This window comes from Myotis daubentonii, chromosome 9, assembly GCF_963259705.1.
Source record: "Myotis daubentonii chromosome 9, mMyoDau2.1, whole genome shotgun sequence".
Taxonomy (NCBI): Eukaryota; Metazoa; Chordata; class Mammalia; order Chiroptera; family Vespertilionidae; genus Myotis; species Myotis daubentonii.
In genome coordinates, this window is record NC_081848.1 from 57,192,059 (window position 1) to 57,218,381 (window position 26,323).

Genomic DNA, 26,323 nt, shown 5'->3' on the forward strand with positions numbered 1-26,323 from the left:
GTGGAGTAAGGAGGTGAGGTAGGAGAGGTGAGCCCAGGCTGGGCCCTAAAAGGCTTTGCCAAGGTCAAGGAAGTTGGGACTTCACCCTGAAAATAGGGGGTGATATTGAAAGTTTCAACAGGGAGTGGCCAAATCCACACATCACCAGTTATTGAAGGCCCACTCTGTGGCCATGTACAGCCGTCCTTTTCCTGTTGGTTAATTGGAAGCATTCTTATGCCACTGTGAACTCCAGAGACCCCAGTACACGGGTGAGGACCCCAGAGATCCTAGGCTCCCTGGTGGGGGACTCCCAGGAGAGAAAACATATATAGGATTTAGAAAAGTGCAGAAGAGAGGGTGTTCTAGGTTGCAGATCTTCACTGAGTCAATTCTGTAAATGCTCAGTGTTGTGTCCCTGTCACCTAAACTGTTAAGCAGCAGCAAATACAGGGACCCACCCAGTGAGTCTCAGTGTGGACAGGCAGTGTGCGGTTGGGAATCAGTTGCCCGCTATGTACAATGAATCTGGTATCTCCTAAACTGAAACTGGACAACTTGGGTGCTGGCCAGGGCATCTGCTGTCACCTTGAGCTTCTGGAAGTCTATCACCTGCCTTTGCCAGGACAGTCCAGCATTTGCTTGTTTCGCCTGCAGAGCATCTGCAATCTCTTAGGAGTACAGAGTCCCAGAAGCAGCAGCAGTAGCAAGAAGACAACAGGTGTGTGAGTGCTGTCTGACCCCTTCCTTTGTCTCCCCCTTGCCTTATTCCGCATGTATTGGCCAGCGCACCAGAGCCCCGAGCGACTCTACCTGGTGTGGACCCACCTGGTGTGACTTTCAGCAATCTAGAGGAGGCTGGAACACACTCTTTTTCAGGAGAGTAATTTAATGGAGAAATGGTTTTAACTGCCTGTCCCTGGACATCAGCCCAGGGCCTCAGACTTGGATAGAAGAACATATCTTGGCAGCATCCCGGAGCCCAAGGGAGCCCCTCATCTTTTACCAAATTGACACATTTGTTTATTTATGCAGGTGTGACATTAGGGATGGTTTCACCATGCTTCCCTCCAACACCCCACCCATTGCCCCTGCGGCACCTCTGTCCTCCCCCCTCACCCCCGGGGCAGAATCGATCAAGCATGCTGTCCTCACTGGCAGTTCTAGACAGAGAGTGGACTGGCCCACCTCTGACCAGCCCAGGTGTTGTGGGTCCTCTGGACATTCCAGTGCTCGGGGGTGGCTCACAGCCTCACAAAGGGGAAGAGAGGACCTCGGTTAGTCTCCAGGCAAGGCTGCCCCCTCCTAGGCATATCTGTAGGTTTCATAGTTCACAGGATTGGGAAGCAAGGAAATTTTCCAATTTCCCCAACATATCCCATGTAAGTTAATTCATTCAATTTCTACGTAGACACCCAAGACCTGCTCAGTGAATTTCTCTTTTGACCAAACTGTACTCTAAAGATGCAGGCCCTGATCTTGTTTTAAATCATATTACTCTGAGGTATAAGCTTAGTGTGATTCTAGCTCAGTAGCGTGGAGGTTTCTTGTCTTTTTCAAGAGAGAAAGTGAAAAGGAAGGATTATGGATGTCTGTGTATGTGCATTTGTGTGTGTGTATACACACGTGTATATATATATACCTGTGTGCGCAAACACATGCTTGTGTTAGTGCTTGCACGTGTGTGCATTTGTGTGTGTGTCTATTGGAACCCCTCTGTGCACTGTGATTAAAACATGAGTGTGTGTGGAAGCAAAGTTGAAGTCTCCAAACACCTGGGATCCCAGACTGATCTCTTGCCTTGGGTAATTTATTTAAGCTCACAGCTTCAGAAAATTCCCCATCTTAGACAAGCATGAGGTCACATGAACATTAGGGTCTTACCCTAGGACCCAAACATATTCCTTCATTAGTGTCTAAGTCCCCTCATGCAGTTATTAGGAGCTCAGAATTTCAGAAGCACAAAAGAAAACTTTATTTTTTCAGGGTTTGTTTTTGTTTTAACCCCTGAAGTAACTTTATAGTTTATTTTTCATTGTCTGATTGCAATCTCCAAAGCTGCTGACAGTTGGCCTTTGAAACGAGTCAGCTTTGATCAGGGCCATGGCAGCCAGACAGGTCATTTTTACTGTCTGTGACTTAGTCCAACCCGTTTGGCAAGCGGAGTCCCATCTTGGCGTGGGGAGTGGAAAGTGGTGGACACACAGTCAGCCTGTGAGAAGGCAGCCTGCCTCTGACTAGGACCAGCGGCCCCTCCTCCTGCTCCCCTAAAGCAGCTTCCTTGCAGCCCTGTGCTGCTGTGGGATGAGGCCCACGCTGTCGCCCTCTGGCACCTCACCCTTTGCCGTGTCTTCCAGGCCCCACATGCCTCCAGATTGTTAACAATAAGCAGGTTGTCTCCACCACCTCCCCCTTCCTGTCCCTGCGCCCTCTTTAATGGTTACTTCTCCGCAGGCAAAGGTGCCGCCCTGACTGTTTGGGATCAGTGACTTCCCAGCAGTGGAAGGCGGTTTTGGGCTCCAGGTCTCCACCGGGGGAAGTTTGATGTCAGGCACATGGACATCGGTGGCTCTGAATACCATGAGCCAGGCCGACCACATTGAGGATGTGGCTGAGCTGGAATGTAGCTCTTCTGACATGGTGACAACGAGGGCTGCCTCTGGAGGGCGTCTGCCTGAGTTCGAATCCTGACACCTTCACTTACTAGCTCTGTGACCCTGGACAGGTTATGTCACCTGTGAGCTTCTGTTCTTCAAAATGTAAAATGAACAGAATAATAGGCCTGAACCCCCAGGGTGGTTACCTGGGGACCCAAAAGTGCCTCTAAAGTGCAGAGAATAGTGTGTGCCACATACTGTGTGCTTAATTAATAAGAGTTGAGATCATGGCTTATATTTTTATAATCATCACTATCGTCATTATCCATCGCTACCCACTCTCTGGATAGCAGCCAGGGTGTGGGAGAACCAAAGCCCTGCTCTATGAAGAGTGTCTATGGGAGACTCTTTTACTATATAAAGACTCATGGGAGACACATTATGCCATCTTCTCTCTCTGAAGGGCTGGAAGAATTAATCTCTGGGGATCCCTCCACCAAACTAAAACCAAAATTTAATTTAGTGCAGGAAGAGCTTTCTGAGGCATTGTCGAATGGCTTCTTTAGGGTCAGAGAGGTCCTCATCCCTGCGGACACTTAGCTGGTGCTGGTACAGGGAATTTGTGCACCGGGAGGAGGGAGATGGGGAGAGGACTGTCTGGTTCTGGGGTTCAGGAGGTCTCCTGCTGCTTGTTTTTTCAGGAAAGGCCCCCTAGCAGGAGATGCCATGCTCCCTAGTTATACAGTGGCCTCTGAGGCCTGTGGTTTGTGGACTGGCTTATTGCTGCACCTTTTTAAAAATATATATTTTTTTATTGATTTCAGAGAGAAAGGGAGAGAGAGAGAGATACATCAATAATGAGAGAGAATCATTGATCAACTGCCTCCTGCACGCCCCCTACTAGGGATTGAGTCCACAACCTGGATAGGTGCCCTGACCAAGAATTGAACCATGACTTCCTGGTTCATAGGAGGACGCTCACCACCAAGCCATGCCACTTTTAAATAAGACAATGGCCATGCTCTTAGTTTTGGCTTGAATGAATGATTAATTCAGGACACTTAAAGCAATTAGGCCTCATTATTCTGGCGAGGCTCAAAGCAGTATGTCAGTATTTATTCATCCCAGGGAACGGTTTCGTGGGGACAAGAAGGAGTCAGTGGGGAATAACAGTTTGCAGGACTTTTGCTTGCCCACTAGGAAAGTTACACAGATTTAGAAGATGTCTTCGTTCTCAAGAAGCTAAGAAGCCTGACTAGAGAACACAGACAGAGGTGAGCCCCGCCCTGACTGTTATAAACAGTCATGTTGATCACAGAGAAAGGCTTCCTTTCCATCCCTCTCTAGGTGTGTCGTGTTTTTTTGCAAAGATGGTTGTGTGTTCAGGCTGGGGTTCATTTTTACCAGAGATACAGATGTTTCTGCTCATGTACAAGATTTCATTAAAGCTCAGCCAGCGGTTTCCCGTGGCAAGAGACTGCCAAGGTTAATAGTTCTGCAATACGTTCCCTTCTGTTCATTCTTGGCACCAAAACAATCCCAGGTGGGCACACGGTGCTGGTGCCATATATCAAAACTATACAATGGAATCGCCAGTGCATCTGTTCAACTCAGATGGAGCCTCTGAGTGCACGGTGTCGGCTTTGCCTTGGGACCCAGGCAGGGGAAACATTTCAGCCCACCCTCTACTGGCCCTCTCTAGCTTCAGAAGCTGCCATAGCTACTCAGTTTGGCACAGGGGGACAAGGGCAGAGGACAAGAGAGCATTTGTGGGACAGATGTGGGTTCAAATCCTGTGCAGTTTGGGAGAGTCACTTGCCCATCTGGAGTGTCTGTTTCCTCATCTGTACAATGAGGCAGTCATTTCTGCCTCAGAAGATGTTATGAGGATGAACTGAGATACTGCATATAATTCATTGATAGAGAGCAGAGAGCCTGGCACCAGGAAGAGCTGGAGAGAGAGAGACCTATCATATGAATACTTGGGACTCTCCAGAGGTGCAGGAAAATGCACAGGCCAGGAAGCCCTCACTCTTCTCTCTCTGCTCTGTGATGAGGAAACTGTGTACGCAGAACCAGTTCTGCTACCTGCGAGCCTGGAAGGTGTCAGGTTAAAAATTATAGCACCTGGCTCCTTGGACCCCTGTTTCCTCTGCCTCACCCCATTGGAGGCTGGTGGGATTGGGGAGTGGTCAAGTGTGGGCCTTGTCGAGGAACATTTGGCGAGGGTAAGGAGGGCTTGGAGGCAGGGGAGGGCTGAGATTAAGGTCAAGACACAAGCGAGAGGTTATAATGTTATCTGCGGCCACTGTACTTAGTGACTTCTTCTACTGACTTTCTAAATTCAGGTTTGCTCATTGAGTCATAGTGGAAAGAGCCAGACCTCATGGGGTTCCGTGTGTTTTCTTTGTGTCTCTATTGATTTGTAGGGTCGTCTGGTGAAAGTATATACTGTTTATACAAACTTTATGGGACTTTGTAGTCTTTTTTTTTTATTATTTTGTAGGCCTCCACTGAAGAAGAAATCTAGAAAAATTACTTATTTTCAATTATGGTTTTTACCAAACATACATCTAGTTATCTAGGACTCTTTTAGTCGGTGTTTTGCAAACCATCCTTCTCACACAGCACAGTACAGTGGCGATCCTCCAATTCCTAACCTTGAGTCTTGCAAGACATCTAAGTGTGTTGTGAATCCTCAACAAAAGACAGTCTTGTTTATTTCATGTGAAAGGCAAGGTGGATTTTATTCCAATCTTGAGGTGGTCAGTGGTCAAATCTGTGAATGGTATTGGGGAGGAGCACTCTATTAATCAGAATATTGTGATAACCAGAACATTCCATTTCCTGGCTGTACAGGATGACAAATGACACAGTGGATAATGTGTTCCTTGCTGGTTTCTTTTTTTTTTTTTTATTGCTTAAAGTATTACAAAGTGTATTACATATGTGTCCATTTTATCCCCCCGCCCAAGACAGTCCCCTAGCCTCCCCTATCCCCCAGTGTCTTATGTCCATTGGTTATGCTTATATGCATGCATACAAGTCCTTTAGTTGATCTCTTACCCCCCTACCTCCTGCCCCCCAACCCACCCCGGCCTTCCCGCTGCAGTTTGACAATCTGTTTGAGGCAGCTCTGCCTCTGTATCTATTATTGTTCAAAAGTTTATAATGGTCTCTATTATCCATGAATGAGTGAGATCATGTGGTATTTTTCCTTCATTGACTGGCTTATTTCACTTAGCATAATGCTCTCCAGTTCCATCCATGACGTTGCAAATGGTAAGAGTTCCTTCCTTTTTAGAGCAGCGTAGTATTCCATCATGTAGATGTACCACAGTTTTCTAATCCATTCATCTACTGATGGGCACTTAGGCTGTTTCCAGATCTTAGCTATGGTGAATTGTGCTGCTATGAACATAGGGGTGCATATGTACTTTCTGATTGGTGTTTCTGGTTTCTTGGGATATATTCCTACAAGTGGGATCACAGGATCAAATGGGAGTTCCATTTTCAGTTTTTTAAGGAAACTCCATACTGTCTTCCATAGTGGCTGCACCAGTCTGCATTCCCACCCTTGCTGGTTTCTTTATAATCCATCACATCCATCTATTCTTCCTTCTGTCCTGCCGTCCTTCCTTCCATCTTTCCATGCATCCATTCACCATTTATCCTAGACACACTTATTGGCACTTGAGTTGGCCCTGAACTTGCAAGGGAATAGGGAGAAAATGATCCTGGATCCTGCCCTCGGAGACCACAAAATGTGAAATAGGGCCAAGACACTGGAGTACCTGCATGAACAGCCCAAGGAAATTTTTTGAGAAAAAGGGTGGTATTTGCACCAACTGCTCTTTGAGAAATACACAGGATCCCAAGTTGTGAAAACTTGGCACTCCCACCTCAGGAGTAAATGCCCAGAGGGTGGCAAGGGGTGGTTCTCTGTGAGGGATTGCCAGTAGTTGCATTGGGCTGAAGTGGAGGGGAGGAGTGGGAGATCGGGCGCCAGCTTAGGTAGCAGTTCTTGAAAGGCAAGTTGAGGTTTTGGGACTTGATTCTGCAGGTCCTAGAGTATGCTTTCACAGCAAGTGTGGCCAGCGAGGACTTCCCAGCCCTTGCTTGAATGTAGAGGCATGCTGGTCGATTTCGAGAGTTCTCCACTTGTTAAAGGTGAGGGATTAGCTGAGAGATGGGGCAGTCTCATTGATGTTGGTGGTTAACTCAGCTGCACCGGGCATATGTGGCATCACCCACATTTCCTCCTTTCACGGCTTCTTTCTTTTCAAATCTCTCCTTACATTTTAGTTTTTCTCACTTTTATCTACAGTTTTCCCACTGCCTGGAGACTGTCCTGTAAGACCTGCTCTCCTGCCTCACCTCACAGCCCTCTAGGAATTTGGGAGTTTGGAGAACTGGAGGGCTCAGCCTCCGTGACCTCTTCTATCTTTGGAATCTGTCCCTTGGCTATAAATAAGGCTGTTGCTTAGTGCCAGTATTGATGGTATTTGCAGCTGTCCTCTGGGAGATGGACTCAGACGAATAACCCATTTTCAAGAGGACACGGCCATTAGGTGACAGCTATTTATGGTTCCTATTGACCAGGGCCAAACCTGAACTGTCACTGACATTAAAATTTCATGTGCCACGAAGCCACCTTTTATCGGGCTGTCTCTTTCTATTTGTTTGAAATATCTCACAGTGTTGGTCTAGCTTCTTCAAAAAGATGAGCTGTGAAATCTGAAGGGTCTCCTGTGTCTGGCTGCTGGAATTGTCCCTAGCATCCCTCAACCGCCCCCTCCCCAGCATCCCTCTAAACCAGGGGTTCACATCTCCATCTCACAGAAGAGAACACTGGGTGCCAAAAGGCTTACTGGCTTGCCCAGAGTTCCCAGGTCAGTGGGTTAGTGACAGAGCCAGAATGCAAACCAACTTCTTCCTGGAATCAAAGCCTGGACAATTTCCATGAAGCCATGCGTGTCTGATTTCTGAACCTGGAATGTCACTATGGAGGGTTTTGTTTATTTATTTCGTCACCTGATAGTTCATTCACTTGGGGCTGATCAAACATGCACTTTTTAAAAGTTCATTCATGCTGAGTTTGCCTTAGTAGCCACAGTGTTCCGTCTTGATAGAATTTCTTTCCCACACTCTTAGCTGAAAATAAACAAGGCCCTAAAATGTCACGCAAAATTCCTTCTGGCTTTCTAAGCTAATGTATTTTATACATGGCTGAATTCTCCGTGAACTTCTTACTGGAAAATACTCCTTTCCTGAGTTCTGTTTCCCCATCAAAGGGATACCACGTGGTTGGTATGTGACAACTAATTTTCAGTGGCCTTGACATTGATGTTCTGGGTAGGAAATGATCTTGCATTCGTCACCTCTGCTGTCATCAGATCCCTTTCATCTCAAGTACCTGCACTTCTTCAACTTAAACTTTGGCACTCGAGCGGGCCTGGGGCCGGGGAAAGTACGTCTTGATCTCTGTGTCCATGTGGAGTCGTAGGAAGAAGGGCGGGAGTCTTAAGAACCTGGTTTTTCAAAGCAGAAGGTCCAGGTCAAATGTCAACCTTCCTTCTTAACTGCTGGACATGAGGCAAATATAACATGTCTGAACCTCAGTTCTCTTATCTTTAAGCTGAGATTCCTTCTGGAGTGAGTGGAGAATTGATTTTAACATTCTTGTACTTCTTGTCTGCAACCATACGCCAATACTTTGATAGATTAGAAAAGGTAATGCTGGAGTCCCGCCCTCATGGCACATATTCCATGACTGTGATGCCCTTCCCACTGTATAATACAGATTTTCTAAATATTAAGAAGTACCTTGGGTGCTGATGAAATGCTCCTCCTTTCCCCTTTCAGAGATCATTATCCATGTGTCTATATGTAGATTGTGAGCTGAGAGTTCTGAACCCTGCCTGGGCATTGGGATCCCCTAGACCAGTGGTCGGCAAACTCATTAGTCAACAGAGCCAAATATCAACAGTACAACGATTGAAATTTCTTTTGAGAGCCAATTTTTTTAAACTTAACTATATAGGTAGGTACATTGTTATTAACTTAATTAGGGTACGCCTAAGCTGGCCTTTGCTAAAAACGTCCTCAATCTGATTCAGGTACTTTCGCTAAGGTCGACCCCTTCCAACTCTCCCATCCACACTCGTCTTGTATACTTGTTTCATCTATCTCCTTTCCGAAAACCAACTTCTGCGCATGGGCCACGAAGTTTCAATCACACTGTACGTGCATGCCCGCATGTGGTATTTTGTGGAAGAGCCACACTCAAGGGGCCAAAGAGCCGCATGTGGCTCGCGAGCCGCGGTTTGCCGACCACTGCCGTAGACCTTTGAAAAGAAAGGCAACTGTGTGGGTCATGCAAACCTGCTGAGTCATACCCTTTGAGGGTGGGCCTGGGCATCTGTGTTTTTTAAAAGCTCCCCAGGGAACTCAAACATGAAGCTGGAATGGAGACTTCACGTCACCAGCATATTGGGCCAGTGGAATATGTAGACTGTGGACACTGTAGATTGAGTGTTTTCCCTACCATGGATGACAGCTCTGGCTGGCCATGGTCTTTCCTCTCACTCTCTCATAGACAGTCCTGTGGTCACAATAATTTGCAAAGATAGTCTCAGATGAGACATTAGAATGTCCCCTTATAAGACTAATCCAAGCCGCACACTTGAACTCGGGTCAGGACCCTGCAGAGGGAAGCAGTCGGCCTTCCTCCATACCCAGGGGACTGTGCAGAGGAAAAACGCTTCCTTGGATGGTGCCTGCCTAGGCTGGTGTCCTGTTCTGTTTAAATCCCGTGTCTTTCTTTTGTGGGGCATTCAAGGGCTCCTTCATAGGACCTAAGATGGATGCTGGTGTGCACTCTCTCCAAAGTGACACTCAATCCTTTTGCCCTAATGGTTTTCCAAGGATACAATCCCAGCCTGTACTGGTCTCCTGACTCTGCACCCTCTCTCTCCCTCCAGATTCTCAGGGCAGGGGTTAGATCTCAGACCACAGCTTCCCTCACTGCGGAACATTCATGCCGGACTCCCCAGCAACCCCACTGAAGCACATACCCGCCCTGCCCTCAGGTTGAGTGGGTGGATAGAGATGTGCTCATAGCACATGGTTCTCCAAGGATACGCTCCTATCAAAGAGTCCCCTCTCTCCACACTTTCATCTCTTTTTACATCCCTCGTCCAATGGAGAGGGAAAATCTAGAAACCCTGGAAACCGGCACTCTGATTTTCCTTTGAATCCTGCAATTTGCACGTTTGCCCCATTCTTTCTCTGGGGCCTCTGTTTAAGACCAGGCTTTGTAGAAGCAGCCCTAAGTGGCTCACATGCATGGGGGCCAATGGCTTGAGCTGACAGGTCAGACTGGCTTGGTTTTAAGACCTTAAGCGAGCGCTTTAACCTCTCCAGACCTCAGATTCCTCGTGAATAAAATAGGACTAGTCATAGAAACTAACTCGAAGATGTGAGGATTAAATGTGGCAAGTGTATATAAAGGGCTTAATGGCTGACACCTAGGAAGTGCCCAGTGGTACCCACTATCCAGCTCAGGTCAGCTGAAATTCTAGCCATCTGAGCCGTCCTCTTTAAAATTTTATTTGTGGATGGGCAGCCAGCTGGAGAGGGGCTGCCCCATCACTGCTCCACGGAGAAACATTCTGGCTCAGCCAGTTCTGCGTCCAGAAGCCAACAAGAGGAGGTCTCATTGAGAACTGCTCACAGAAGCAGGGTCACACGAGCTAACTAAATTAAGCAAGTTATCAGGCAGCAGAAAATGCAGTTAGATTTACATCTATGAAGCAGATGGCCAGGATGCAGTGATTAAATTAGTTTTATTATGTTTGGGGAAATTAATTTGTCACTTTATTATTTTTTTCTTTTGTTGTTGTGAATAAGAGAGATGTGATTTTGTTATCTCTGGCAAAAGTGATTTGTAGAAAGAGTTTATCCTTTAATGGAAAACAGGGATGTGGCAGGACCTTGAAAAACCCGTGTCTTCTAATTGTCTATTAATAGCTTGTACAACTGTTTAGAATGTGGCCCAGAGAGCAGAAATGCTGCCACCTATTGCTGGTAAAAAGCTGGCTTATGCTACCAATCATATGGTGGTTATTTTTTTCCTCTTAAACATTTTCAGAACATGGGCCATTGAGTATTAAATTCATCTTGGAGACGTTTTTGCTCTACTGAAGTCCTTAGGACCTGGTGTTCCCTGACGTACATTATTAATTACAATGCCTCACAACACGTTTTGATCTGGTTCACTTGGGGGAACCTCAGGCATTTCTATTTCCTTCTTTGAAAGGTAAGGAAGAATCAATTGTGGAATCTTTAAGGACAATTGGGATCTTTTGAGTGAGGGCTCAGGGTTGTTAACTGGGAGAGTCCCAGCCTTATTCTTTGGGCACAAATAGTTCTTTCATGGTCCTTTTGAAAGGATCAAAGCAAAACCTGGAGTTTTGAATGCCTTCTTTTTTTGTTAAGTTCTTTTATCCTTAAGGTTACTAATGAGCATCCTAGGAAATTCAACCCTGCAGGAAGAGTTTATTGTATATAGTAACTAGGCTATAAACTTTATACGTATACCTATGTATGGTGTGTGTGTGTGTCCAAGTAAATGATGTTTCTGAAATTTTGTCCCAAATCTAACATCAGGCAAAGCATTCTGCCCTTGAAATGGCTAGATCCATGTGCTATCCACCGGAGTTTAAGAATTGGCTATGGAGCTTTGTATTTTTTTAAAATAAACTTTTTACTTTAGACTGGATTTAAATTTACAGAAAAGTGGTGAAGATTGTACAGTGAGTTCCCATGTATCAAACACCAAGTTTTCCCTATTGTTAACTCATATGAAGTTAATGAACTAGTATTAAAACAGTATCACTGATGTCCTGGCCGGGTAGCTCAATTGGTTAGAGCAGCGGTCACCAACCTTTCGGACCTCACGGACCATCAGTGGTCCATGGACCACCGGTTGGCGACCGCTGCTCTAAAGGTTTCCTTAAACCAGCAGTCGCCACCCTTTCGGACCTCATGGACCACCAGTGGTCCACGGACCACCGGTTGGCGACCCCTGGGTTAGAGCATCCTCCTGATACCCTAAGGTTGTGGGTTCTATTCCACATCAGGGCGCATACAAGAAGCAACCAATGAATGCATAAATAAGTAGAACAGCAAATCAATGTGTCTCTCTCTCCTTCCCTCTCTCCCTCCCTGCCCCCCTTCCCCCCTCTCTCAAATCAATCAATCGATCGATCAATAAAAAAGAAAACAGTATCATCACCTAAAGTCTATACCTTATTCAGATTTCCTTACTTATTGATCTACTGTCCTTTACCTGTTCCAGGATCCCACCCTGTTACATTAAGATGTCATGTCTCCTTAGGCTCCACTTGGCCGTGACAGTTTCTTGAATGTGCCTTGTTTTTGATGACCTTGATAATTCTGAGGAGTACTGGTCAGGTATTTTGCATAATGTCTCTGGCCCTGTTGAGACTGGTCTGATGCTTTTTGTCATGATTGGACTGTGACGTGGTTTTGGAGAGAAAGACCCCAGAGGTAAAGTGCCATTTTCACCACATATTATTAAGGGTACATGCTGTCAACGTGACTTGATGATGTTGAAGTTAATCTTGGTCACCTGGCTGAGGTGGTGCTGGTCAGGTTCCCGCTGTAGAGTTACTCTTTCCTCCTTTCCATAAGTTCTCTGTGCAGCCCACTCTTCAGAAGGGGCCGTGCATCTTCGCCTCTTTGAGAGCAGAGCTATGTGACTCACCTAAAATTCTTTCTACATGGGAGATTTTTCTGTTCTCCCCAGTTAGTTAGTTATTCAGTTATTTATAGAAGTATGGAATAATGAATATTTGTTTCAGATTGGGTTTTAATCCAATACTACTTTATTAATTTTGTTGCTCAAATTGTTTCAACTTTGACTGCCGGGTGCTCTGTCCATCAGCTCCTGTGTCCCTTTGACATACCCCCATCAGTGTGCTTTGGTGTGGGGACACAGCCTTACCTTCTGCAGTGTAACATGCTCCAGGCCTGTCTTGAATATTTTCCATCTCAGTCCAAGAATCAGCAATTTCTCCAAGGATCCCCGGTTCCTTGTACTGGGAAATCGTATTAGAAACCCAGATACCGGCACTGACTATGTTGTTGCCAGGGTGTTATTGTTTGTAGACATTTTTAGTTCACAGAATAAGAAAATTGTGTATACTAACCCATGTATATACACATACCTACAAATATTGTATCTAGAATAAGCTAAACATTAGTTTATAGATACTGATCTACTATGTAGATCCGTATATAATTTATACTGATAAACTGTAGTATCACTTAGTTTATGAACTTAATTTGTAATCATTTACTCTAATCAACTATCATATGGATTATTCTAACCTTCCCCCCTAGCTTGTCTGTGACATTCCACTCCTACAAGGAAGGAACCCCCACCCCAGCCCCCAAAGCTTATTAAGCATACCTCTGTGCCAGGGTCCATGCCCTGAGCTGAGTTAGATGCCTACCCAAGGCCTGGAAATCTGTATTTTAATAAGCTCTAAATTGGAATTTTCTCTGTATAGGCTTAGGTGAATAAGTACGTATTCATCTTTATAGCATTTACCACGTTTTCCTTCTGACACCTTTTTATAGTATTTTTATTGGACATACTTGTTTGATTAATGTTGTCACTCTCTTAAGACAGCAAGCTCCATCTTTCTCTCTCTACTAAGGATTCATAGTAGGTACTCAATAAATACTTGTTGCATAAAGAGTGAAATTACATATAGCATTAATGAGGAGGAGAAAAACAAATATGATTTATTGAACCCTTCCTTTATGCCAGATGCCTTTCCAGATGCTTTTGAAATAGCATCCAATTTGGGGCTTTCAGTCGGGTCTGGTTGACATGGGAAACCATGTCCTTTCTGTCCTGGTGCCCCTAACATGGGAAGCCCCTTGTTTCCTGCTTTGCATGTCACTGGAGCTCCCACTGGCCTGGATGGGGCTGTGTGGGTGGCCCGGGAGGGAGTCAGAGGGGGGAAGTGGCAGCACCCATTTATAGTCTCACTGAGGCCTCATTAGGAAATTGACTCCAATTTGGTTTGGGGAGGAGGGTGCTTTTTCCTGCCTTCATTGAAGGTGACATTGATTTACAATTCAGTGGGTTGTATCGGGGAAAGGAGGCTTCTATGGTTGGAGAAGATCAATTAAATGATTATCCCAGCTGCCACACACTAATGCCTTTCTTACTGAGTTTCAGAACCAGGAAGCAGACGGCCACCGCATTTAGCCTTTTACAGGAAATCTAATTGCCAACTTGGTGATGCCAAGTTTTATTAGATTGGGAAGAGTCGATCTTAGTGGCTGGCTGTTTCAGGCACTAAATAAAGCTTCACTCTGGCCACCTCGAATTCTAAATGACCTCCTTCTCTTCCTTTGTGGGTGCTATTGCTGGAGTTTTAGGACATAACACTTGTGATGTATATCTTTCTGTGATTTTTACCTGGGTTCCAGGGAACTGGGACTTTAAGTTTGGCAAGCAGTGAAAAAAATACTTATTGGATTCCTACTATGTGCTAGGCACGGGCTGATGGCTGGGGGGTTCCTATTATTTAAAGACTCCCCCCTCTGGAATGTTCTTTCCCAAGATCAGTGGGTCCCAAACTGTAGTGTGCCTGAGAGTCACCTGGAGAGCTTGTTCAAGTGAGGTTGCTGGGGTTCTCCCCAGTGTTTCTGATCCAGAAGGTCTGGAGCGGGCCCTGAGAATCTGCATTTCTAATACCTTCCCAGGTGATGCTGTTACTGCTGGTCTGGGAGAACCACTCCCCTGAGACTTTGCTTGGTTGTCTCTTTCTTATTAGTTTGGTCTCTAACCATCACCTCCTTAGAGAGGCCATTCTTTTTTTTAAATTTGGTTTTATTGATTTTTAGAGAGAGAGAAAGGGAGAGGGATAAAACATCAATGACAGAGGAACATCATCGATCTGCCTCCTGCACGCCCCCATCGGGGATCAAGCCCACAACCTGGGCATGTGCCCTGACTGGGAATCAACTGGTGACCTCCTGGTTCCTAGTTTGACGCTCAACCACTGAGCCACATAGGCCAGACTAGAGCGGCCATTCTTGACTTCCATCCCATAGTATTAGCCCTCTATTCCTCACCATTCATTCTCTGTTGCATTTTTTTAAAAAATATATTTTATTGATTTTTTACAGAGAGGAACGGAGAGAGATAGAGAGTTAGAAACATTGATGAGAGAGAAACATTGATCAGCTGCCTCCTGCACATCTCCTACTGGGGATGTGCCCACAACCAAGGTACATGCCCTTGACCGGAATCAAACCTGGGACCTTTCAGTCCACAGGCCGACGCTCCATCCACTGAGCCAAACCGGTTTCGGCTCTGTTGCATTTATCATTCTCTGATACCAGCTTGCTCACTAGTTTATCACCATTTTGTCTCTCTGCCACCCCTCATCCTCAATAGATTAAAACCCCAGGAGAGCACTTTTCTTATTCACTGTTGACTCCTCTGAGCCTAGAAGAGTATGTGCCATGGAGCACATGCTCCATAAATACCTGAGTGCAGGAAATGATTACTGGCATGATGAGTCTTATGAAGGAGAAGCCTAGGCCGCGTGGGAGTGTAGCAGGTAGACCTCAGTGGGGCAAAGGCAAGGCATTGCATCCCACAGGGAGCAGTTTTGGGGTGTGGTCTTCACGCCTATTCAAATGCTGCACAGCAGGGTTTTGCCTGCAAGGTTATCGGCTATAGGGTTTGTTTGGAGGTTCAGTAGGCCACTCTGGATTTGTTTAATTTTTCCATAGCCTTTCCATGGCCCTGTCCACATTGAGAGGAGGCCATCTCAAGAGCACAACAGACTTCCATCTGGTCAGCAACTCCTGCACAAACTGGTTCCGTCAGCTCCTGGGTCCCAATCACTGATTTTGGCGAGAAGTGGGGCCTGAAATGGGCTGTTCCTGGTGACCTTCCTCCTGCGTCTACACTCGCCCAGTGAGTGCTGAGATCTGGGATCCGGCCGCCATGCAAAGGCCCAGATAGCTTTTTCAAACCTCTGCTGAGCTGAATGAGGGCCCACACTCTCTTCCTTTGCCAGAGTGAGATCTTTGGGTGGAAACACGCAGATTCCTTTCCTTCGTCAGCCTTTTAGAGAAATGGAAGGGCGGGCAGTATGATCTTTCCTTGTGACAGAGTGAGTGACAGGAAGGAGATGAGACACGTGTGGGCACCACACCACCAGCAGCGCAGACAAAGGCGGTCAGAACCTCACTGCAGAAAATTAAAGCACATCGGGCTTCTGCGCTTGTGTGGCCTCAGCAGCCACTGTCTAGTTCAAGTGAAGTCTGTGCAGCCCCTTGGCCTGGAGCTTCCTTGCCCAGCCTCTCAGCCTCTCAGATGTGTGGGCGAGGGAGAGGAGGGGGGTGGGGTGCCATCCCCAAGCTTGTTTGCCTGGGGCAGCAAAGGAATTGTGATTTATTTTCTTTAATGTAAGCCGGGGAGTCAGGTTATTTTGGAGGGCAAAGGGAGTTTGGTGGGGATATGGAGAGGGAAGAATTGTAGCTGTCTGCAGTCAGGGCCCAGGGCCAGAGGGCCGCCCAGCGGGCTGGGGTAACATAAGCTGCCGCTATTCAGGAGGTGGCCTGTGTAAGAAAATCTGACCGCGGCAGGAGCGTGACTTCAGCTAAAATTAACCTTCGAGGCTTCACACGCCTCCACAGTGCTTTGAACTGGACACCCCGAGAGGGTGCAGGCCGTGGACTGCCGGGACCGTGCTGTGGGTCAAGCCATGCCCATAAGCATCAACTTGTGGGTTCCCGCCCGGGGCCAAAGCTGGGATTCCTGCGACCATTATAAAGTGGTAAGCAGCCTCGAGGGACTCCGGCAGGGCCTGTGGGGAGAGAGGATGAGGTCTGCTTGGATTGGGACTGTGTTTAGAGATGGCTGCTGTCTGTCTTCTCTGCTAGGTGGGAACAAGAGGGCTCCAAGCCAATCTTTCATCTGCAGAATGCTTCTGCTTCTCGGTATTAACTGCCACCTCCTTGTTGCTTTTTGTTTCCTGTGCCCTCACAGCTGCGGGCCCAGGGGTGTATTTTTAGAGCAGGTAGAGAGGATGTGTCTGGAAGTTGTAAATGGCCTGGAAAAAAACTACAATTGCAAACACCAAAGGCCACGATCAGGAAGGTGGAGGGTGCCAACGGGTGTGGCAGGTCTCCAGCGGGGAGGAGGATTGACCTCTGCTGAGGGTTTGACAGCCATTAGGCAGTACTCAGAGGGCCTCCCCGCAGAGGGGGTTTGTCTGGGGGCAACTCGAAGTGATTTCCCATCCCGACCTCTCCCACCCCTGGCCAGGCAACATGGATGGGATCTTTCCAGCCACACAGCAGCTACCTCCGTGGCTTTCGGCTTCCTGTGGGGAGACCATGTGGGAGCTTGCAACATCGAGCGAAAAGACAAGATGCGTTTCTTTTCTTTATGCCTCCTTAGCCTTCCGCCTGCTTGTTAATGCAACCCTGAGGTTGAAGGCAGTCCTGAGGCTCCTGGCAGAGGGGCGTTCTGGTTTGACAATCAGAATGGTCACTTGAATGTGGTCTGTTTAACTTGCAAAAAAAAAATGATGTAGTGTATCCTCCTCCTCCCCATATGTCTCCCTGCCCCTCCCCCAAACCTCCCTCCCTAGGCGACAGCAACCTTGTAAGCTTTAGGAAAGGCTTATTTTCCGGGGAAGAGTGTGCTGCTCTTATTTGCTTAGTGATGACTGTGCATAACTGACCTTGGAATGATGGATTGTGAAGCGTTTAAGCCCCCAAAACATTTGCTCGGGTGAGTAGGTATTCTGTACCGGCAAGGACATGACTGATGCTGGTATGAAATGCTGTAGGAAAAAACTCCCCCCACGGGTACCTTTTGACGCAGTTTGAGGCTGTTTCCATGTGAGCTGCTCTATGGAGCCCTCTGAGTATTTTCCATCTCCTCCTTGCCTCCGTCCTCCGGGCGTGTTGGCTCATTAGAGGGGGAAGGCTGCCGGGGTTCTGGGCACTGCTGTGTCCTCTGCTTTAGATGTCTAACCCCACCCCAGGCGAAGCGCGAGGAACGGGGGTGTCTTTGGGTTATTATTACTTTTCAGCTCCGGGATCTAGGCTCACGGCCCTGTGGAAGAGATTTCTTTCTGAGGAAGGTTGTTAAAAATAGATATTTCAGTAGAATGAAGCCATGGCATGTGGCTCCCAGCTTCGATGAGCATTCTCTTACTGCACGGGGATTTCCATCTCCTGCTGACCCTGGCTGAGTAGACACAGAATCCCAACTCCCGTTTTCTCACAAGACAAGACTCCCTTCAGTTTCGTCCTAGAAATGTCTCCCCATCGTGGCCATCCAATGGCTGGGCCTGGTTTTTGTAACTGCCCTGCGACACCTGGGTGGCCAGACTGAGTTAGAATACGGGGCTGCCATGCTGATGCTGATCTGTCCAGCTCAGCGCTTTCCTCCTCATCTATGAAATGGGGAGCATGTGCCACCTCCCTTTTTCCCCAGATCACGGCGAGGCTCATATTCAATTGTGTCTACCACATAGCTTTGTAAATTGTGGCCACTGCAGATGGGAGGCTGAGCTGCAGTTAGGACTTTATTCTTCTCTGGAGATGAATGAATCAGGGCTTGCTTCCAGGACTTTGTAAAATAAATAGTATCTTTGTGCAAACCGTTCTTTTGTGCTCTGGGCCAGGTTGTCCCCGGGGTAGGGGAGCCGCTTCTTCTTTCCTGGGTGCCAGCTTGGTATCGTTTAGTCTTCCTAGGAAAAGCCTATTCCAAAAATACAAAACGCAAAAAAGCCCTACATGCCGAGGCCTGAGAGTTCTGACATCTGGCCTGGAGAGGGGCCCAGGGCACAACGGCCACCTCCACCGAGGCCAAGTCCCTTGGCCGAGTTGTTGCTGAGAAAGGAAGGAGGCTCCCAACTGGGGAACAGGCAGGGCAGTGCCAGCCACTGCTGGGAACTGCCTGCCCTCCAGAGATTTTTAAGGCTTTGCCACACAACTTTCCCACAAGTGGCCCAGCGCTGCCTTGACCAGGCCCTGTGCCTCTCTGCCCAATGGGATGGCGCTCTCTGACCATTTATGAGGATGTCAAGCTTTCTGAGGTCCCCCTGGCCCAATGACTTGGAGCACCTGGGTCTTCCTTAATAAGCATCATTCCCTTCATGAAATACCTATGTGTGTGTGCTCACAGGTGCTTGCTTTTTCTCACTTAATCCTTAGTATAAGTTTATGCTAGATACTTGGAAGGTTAAAGTCCATGGTGCACAGGCATGCTAAATAGCCATCTCAGACAGTGATTAAAGAGAAATTGAATTTATTTAAGGAAAAGGGGTTGGGGGATGGGGATATCCAAAGGGAAAGGCTACATAGCACTGAGCCAAAGGGTGCTGGGTCCATGATGGCAGCAAAAATATCCTTAGGACAGGGAAACAAGGAAGGGCATAGGAGAAGCAACAGGAAAGTTTTTGGCTCACCGAGAAGCCGGAGAAAAGGGGGCCTTGGAGACGGGTTCAGGGGGTTAGCCCAAGACAAGCTGCTGATACCCATTGCTCCCCAGGTTGCAAGGGTTGCAAGTCTTGTGGGGTGCCTTAGAGGCTAGGGCAGGGGTGGGCAAACTTTTTGACTCGACGGCCACAATGGGTTCTTAAACTGGACCAGAGGGCCGGAACAAAAGCATGGATGGAGTGTTTGTGTGAACTAATATAAATTCAAAGTAAACATCATTACATAAAAGGGTACGGTCTTTTGTTTTTTTTAGTTTTATTCATTTCAAACGGGCCAGATCCGGCCCGCGGGCCGTAGTTTACCCACGGCTGGGCTAGGGGATACAGTCCTGTGTGGGAGGGAGATGGGGAAGGCAATGGCATGGGTGTGCTCCTTGGAGAGAGAACTTGCACTGGGTCCTTTGTCCTGAGTGTGTTTATCTCTTTCTTGCAGGTGGAAATCTTAGGGGAGGTCTCAGGGAAGGGTCTTAATAAAATATTCATCAGCTTTCCAGATGTGCTCTTTCAGGGTCCTGGTCTCCACTGATTGGTCAGTGCCAGGGCAGGGAGTCATTAGTCCATGTAGCTAGACATCCTGAGATAGCCAAGTATCACTTACTTGTCTGGTTTAGCTGCTTTTCTAGGCCTGGAGCTGAACTACAACTGAGGCCTAGATGTTATCTTTAGGGAGAAAAAGTTCAGGGGGGTCTAAACTGCCTGACCAGCAATATGAAAGATCAGGGGTCCAGACCACATGACCAGTGATATGCTAGGGGAGGATAGGTTACCCTGGGCGGGGAGGGCGGGGGGGTTCTTGTCTTCCCAGTTTTGCCCCTTGCTAGGCATACAGGCCTTTCTGCCCTGGTGACTTTCTGTACCTGGCCCATCCTCCTTGCTCTCTACACATGTCTTAGTAGTACTACTGCTATCTTAGCAATACTACTGCCTCCACTTTACAGAGGAAGAAACTGAGTTGGAGTGTAAGTAACTTGCCTGGATTTGTGCATTAAGAGGTGCACACTCAGAACCACTACACATTTTCTCGTCACTAACATGAAGTTCAGGGAAATGCATGGAATTATTCCTTACACCTGCTTGGAAGTGGGCAGAGTAAGGAGACATGCTGCCCCATTTACTTTCCAGGGCCCCCAACCGGTTCCACCTCCCTCTTTCTCTAAGTGAAACCAAGACGGACCCCACCACCTTGCTTTTCTCACACAGGAGAGCGGGAAAGCCTGGCTGCCCATACACACCCCACGCTTGAGGTCCTCACTAAATCCGCTCCTCCCTGGTAAGCCAGGCGGCTATGTAATCTTCTCAAGCAACTTGACCCAGGGGAATCCTTAAACTACCATCCACTACTCTGGTTTCTTGGGTAAGAGAACATCCTCAAATAATCACAGTTTGTGTTGGGTAGTATGAATTTTAAGAAGCAATACACAGCTTACCGCCACTCACTTGCTGTGATCTGAATGGTCCTAAAAGATCTAAACCAAAATAAAAAACCATTTACCATTAAAAACAACACACACACACACACACACACACACACACACACACACACTTCCTCCAAGCTTGCCAGAGTGATTCCATTTCTTCACATCAATCTCCTGACTTTAAAGTATTGATGATTCCATTGGAAATGCTAATTGGGAACAGTGACTCCCCTGGCCATCCCTAGCAGCTACCTACCTGAGACCCAGCAAGCCCCCATGGAAGTGAAGGAGGTTCAGGTGAGTTTTAATTACCTGGTCAGGCTGAGGCAGTGGCTGGGAGCGAGGGAGCACTCTGAGCAGGGCCAGCTGGGACACCTCGGAGGGTATTGGAGTGACTGTGGGGGCAGGGGGAGGCTGGGCAGCCTAAGACCAGAAATGTTTGGGAGACTGATGCCAAAACCCAGGAGCCTTGTGCTGGAGGGAGGAGGCAGGGAAGAGGGCCTTCCAGGCAGCATTCCTTGAAGAAGTGCCCTGTGACCATAGCTGCTACGTGCTGCCCAGGGATACTGCGAGCTCACCGTCCTCCCACTTGTCCCTGTGGGTAAACCTCATCACTCTTAACTGGGAGCAACCTAACCACGTGAGGCTCCGGCTTACTCTCTCCTGTCCCTTCACCCACTGGGAAGCAGGACTTGGCACCTCTTGTTTTGCCTGAGGATTTCATTTGCCCTAGGAAGCACCCGTAAGAATATCGATTTTATTGAAAGGGGCCAGTTCAGGTCATGGACCACTTCATGAAATGCCCCTAGATTTTTGTCTCCAGGTCTTCTCCCTCCTCCCACCCCACCCCACAGACTCCCTGCTTCCCAGCTTTAAACCTCATCTCTTTCACTCCCAGGATTCTCTTTTTCTCATTTAAAGCATTTTAGCTCAGCCTGCTCCCCTAAATTTGCATATTCATACAGGTCCCCATGAGGGAAGAAATAACATAATATTTCCTGTTTCACCTGTGTTTGCCTAGTGCTTTAGCAACTGGCTTTCTGGCCAGGGGGTATAATGACAGCAAATCAGTATTAGCCTTGCAACAGCAGCAGTGTGAGGGATGGGTTATAAAGGTTGCGGGGGAAGTGCTTGGGGCTGGTAGAAATGTTTATTTTGATTGTAGTGATGACTGCAAGGGCATATCTAGGTTAGAATTCATCAAATTATACATTTTAAATATATGCAGGTCATTATATGTCAATTAAATTTTAATGAATTTGGAAAATTTTAAACAATTTGAAAGCAAATATTTTATTTTTTAGAATATTCAATTTGCTAAGTTCAGCTTTAGCATACAAAAAAAGCTACATTATTATTTACTTCATTTTTAATTAGGGTTTATTGTGGCCTATATATTTATTTTAGGTCCATAGAGTGCCTGTGTTATATGAAATATATTTTGGCTTGGTAATAACATAAAAGTAATTTAATATTACATTTTTCAATGGACCTCTCTTTCTTCAGCTGTAAAGTTAGGGCTGTACCAGATCACCAGAGGTTCTGTCACCAAAACACTGTAATTGTAATTGAGGATGAATTGGTCCTTTGGGATCCAGAAACACCTAAGAGAATATTGTAGAGAATCAGAAATATCTAATCATACAGATTGTATTAATCCTTTCAGAGAATATTTGGAATAATTTTAGACCAATCTGGTAATGCAGAATTGGACAATTAGGAAACAGCTGCCCAGAGAAGAAAACCCGGCCTTTGGTATTTTATTCTTTTTGATGCAGTTTGTAAATTAGATTTTCTTAATTTCTCTTTCTGATATTTCTTTGTAAATAATGGCTGTGTTTAACAACCCGCTTGGAAATTTCCTGTAAGTTTAACAATTGACTCCTGAGCCAGTACCTGCCTGCTCTAGTTATGTGTGCCTGTCTTTTTATTTATTTATTTATTTATTTATTTATTTATTTATTTTTATTTTTTAAAAATATATATATATATATATTATTGATTTTTTGCAGAGAGGAAGGGAGAGGGATAGAGAGTTAGAAACATCGATGAGAGAGAAACATCGATCAGCTGCCTCCTGCACACCCCCGACTGGGGATATGCCCACAACCAAGTTACATACCCCTGACCGGAATCGAACCTGGGACCCTTCAGTCCACAGGCCGACGCTGTATTCACTGAGCCGAACCAGTCAGGGCAATGCCTGTCTTTTTAAAAAGAACTCGAGTATTCACTATCAGGTGGGCCCTGCTATGCTGCTGCTGGGAATTCTCACAGTGGAGTGTTGCCTACCAGTTCCTGTTCTATGCCTTGTGCTAAGACTGATCTAAAAGGTACATCAACTTTTGTGATTTCAAGGACTTTGGCATCGAGACAGTGAAGGGAACAGATTCATTCATCCATCCCATCCATTCATTCATCCATTTGGCCAGCCATTTCCCCATTTAATTATTCATCTATCTTTCCTTCCACCCACCCATCCATATGTCCATCTATCTGTACATTGGTTAGTCTATTCCCCCCTCTCCCTCCGTCCATCTGTTCCTTCATTTTCTGTCCATCCATTCACCCTCCAATAAGTCAATAAGTGCTTGTTTTTTTCTTTTTCATTATTTTTGAATCTTTATTGTTGAAAGTATTACATATGTCCCTCCCCCCCCCCCCATTGAACCCTTCTAGCCCCCACTCACACACCCCCACCATCCCCTAGGCCTTGGGTTATGCATATATGCATACAAATTCTTTGGTTAATCTCTTCTCTCCCACCCACCCTCCCCCAACTTCCCTCTGAGATTTGACAGTCTGTTCCATGTGTCTGTGTCTCTGCATCTATTTTGTTCATCAGTTTATTGTGTTCATTAGATTCCACAAGGTAATGTGATACTTGTCTTTCTCTGACTGGCTTATTTCACTTAGCATAATAGTCTCCAGATCCCTCCATGCTGTCTCAAAGGGTAAGACATCTTTCTTTTTTTACTGCTGCATAGTATTCCATGGTGTAAATGTATCACAGCTTTTTTATCACTCATCTACTGAAGGGCACTTGGGCTGTTGCCAGATATTAGCTGTTGTAAATTCCGCTGCTATGAGCATAGGGGTGCAAATGTTTGTTTACTGAGCCCCTGCCATGAGTCAGACATTGCTCTGTGACCCTGTGCACCTTTCTTCACCTTTCTAATGCTTCTAAGGTCCTCCATCTTACTGTTTCAGAGATGTATAAAAGTTGTTCTCTACTCTTAAGAAGCCCTCATTGAGAGAGATGTGAGTAGGTAGGTATAATAGCCGTGATAAAGGCATGTGCAAAGTGCTTTTGGAGCCAAGAAGAAGGAACAAATAATTCTGTGTTGGGAATGAGAAGGTGGGTTGGCAATGGCTTTGCAGGGATTGACACTTGACTAGGTTTTAAGACACTGGGTAGGCGTTTCCCAGGTGGTGGGGTGGAGGGTACTGGTTGCAGAGAAGACAGCGTGGGCAAAGGCACAGCGGCTGGGGAGCCAGACACACAGGGTTGCTTAATCGTAAGTACAGCAGGGTTTCAGAGAAGGGAAAGAAGCCTGGCAGTCGGGTTGGTTTCTAGAAGGCAATGTCCTGCTCAGTGGACGAGATGAGGGAGGACATGCCAGGCCAGGAAACCCACCAGCGGGGCTGAAGCTTAATGCAGCCGGAGCCCAAGGTATGAGAGGTGGGCCTGAGAGATTCATGGGTTGGGGACATGGAGGAAAGGCAGGAAAGGGAACTAACATTTAACATTAAACATGTGCTGGGCACTGTGTTAAGCAGCTTTGCAAACATTAGACACAATAGCCCTCAATAGACAATGGAATAATAGGTCATCATCCCATTTTAAAGATGTGGAAGCTGAGACTCAGAAGGATGGTTTTCCCAAGGTTACAAACCTTGGCATACTCTGTGCCCAAATATGTGTGGGGTTCTTTAGCTCTAGTATTTCCCTCTGTCTGTCCAAAATCCCCTGGAGAGGAAGCTGAGACTCAGAGAGGTTAAGCAACCTGCCCGAGGTCACCCAGGACTCCAGGGTCCTGGCTGGGGAAGAGCCTGTGCCTGGAAAGCTAAGCCGATGCAGTTGGGCTGGATGGGAGTGACCGAGAGGCATGGTGGCTGGCATCTCTTTACCCGGAGTCAGTGTGCAGATGAGGGGAGCTGTGGAGATTTGCAAGACCAAATAGAGGCCAATATGTAAAAGGTCAGTTAAGAAGCAGACTGGAAAGAGGCCTGTATTATTGCCCAGGTTGTCACCATCCCCTCAGGTGTGGCCACCCTGCCAGGCAGCGCTGAGAAGCTCCTGTGGGTTTTGGGATGATTACTGTGAAAGTGCTCAGCAGCTGCCCCAGACCTGCAAGGAAGGGCCCGACCCCCACCACAGCCGTAGAGGAAGCACTTGGAAGGAGAGCATGCCGGATTAGTGACCAATGAACACGGGAAGCGCCAGGAAATACTTGAAAAATTCCAAGTGGGCTCTGACACTTGGGTTTTCTTGAGCTGTTAAACCTGCGGTTGAAAGTTGTTACGATCTCACTTCTCAGGTTGGAGGGGGTGAGAGGAAGCACTGTTGAGGGGCCCCATTTTATTCGGAAGCAAGCAGGAGCAATTTTGTCTTCATCCTTGCCTGCCCTTTTTTGATTCTCCAGGGAGGCCCCAGGAGAACTGGCTGCAACTCTGCCATTGTGAGAGCTCCTGGCAGGCTGCCTGGGGCCAATGGAGTGGCCCCTGTTCTTAGCTCTGGGACCCTGTGCACTTTTCAGAGCCTCTGTTTTTCAGTATATAAAATGGGGATGATCATTCATTTATTTAACCGATATTTAGTCAGCACCTACTACGTGCCAGGCACAGTATTAGATATTTGATAAACTTCAGTGAATAAAACATAAAAATTCCTGTCTTCCTGGAGCTATCACTTCAGCAGGGAGAGATTATAGATGAGGTCACAGGTGTAAACTCCTGGTACACAGCAGGCTCTCTACAGAAGCACCTATCCCTCATGCATAGGTGATGGTGACCAAGTGAGGAAGTGAATGGGAAAGTGTTGTGTTTACTATGAATGTGGTGCAGAGCGATGCCTGTCCCAAGAGAACCGAGTGCATAAAAGGGGGGATCATAGGCACTGAAAGTGGGTTAACCCAACGTGTGGAGTAAGCAAGCACCTACATGCTCATCCTTAAGATCTCACCAGTCCCTCCCCAACACGTTCACCAGCCTGGTTTATTTTCCTAAAGGCACAGTTTCAAAACCTCTGGAGTTGTTGTGCACGCCCACCTGCTGCTTGTTCCTGTCCCTGGCAGACAATGCCGCCATTGTGTGGCTGTGGGCCGTTCCCAGGCCCAGCCCGGCATTCCATGCAAGGGTCTCAGGCTGGCCTTGCCCCACTTCAGACTGGAACTGGGGGACTTTACTCCTGAGTGTTTCCCTGTTTGGATACAGTCCTGCACCCGTAACTCATGTCCTATTGGCATTTCTAGTTTTGTGACACTGTTGTGAAGTTATGTTTGCTTTGTGCTTTGGTGACATGGGAAAGTGTCAGCTCCCCTCTTGGATCTGTTATCCCTGAGTGACAAGCGGCCGCTCTGTTCCCAGGGGCAGGACAGGGTGACACTGTATTGGCTATTGTGCAGTAAGCCTTGCCCTCTCCTGCTGCTTTTCCCACACTGCTGTGGCACTTGACCTTCGATGGCTGGGGTTCCCGTGCCGGCTTCTCAGCAGCCGTGTGGCATCATTAGGAGCTAGTTACTTCTTCTCAACC

General features: G+C 47.0%; 1 protein-coding gene across 8 annotated transcripts in view; it reads left to right on the forward strand.

The window, feature by feature from the left end:
* The window catches only part of NAV2 (neuron navigator 2), a 366,516-nt gene that overhangs the window by 89,051 nt on the left and 251,142 nt on the right, over positions 1–26,323 (forward strand). The window contains exon 1 of one of the 8 annotated variants that reach the window (XM_059709136.1): positions 16,349–16,474. The exons of the other annotated variants lie outside the window; for them this stretch is intronic. Coding sequence (XP_059565119.1) covers positions 16,403–16,474 — 72 coding nt within the window. The 5' untranslated portion in view covers positions 16,349–16,402. Of the gene's footprint in view, positions 1–16,348; positions 16,475–26,323 lie in introns of those variants that run through there. 8 annotated transcript variants of the gene reach the window in all.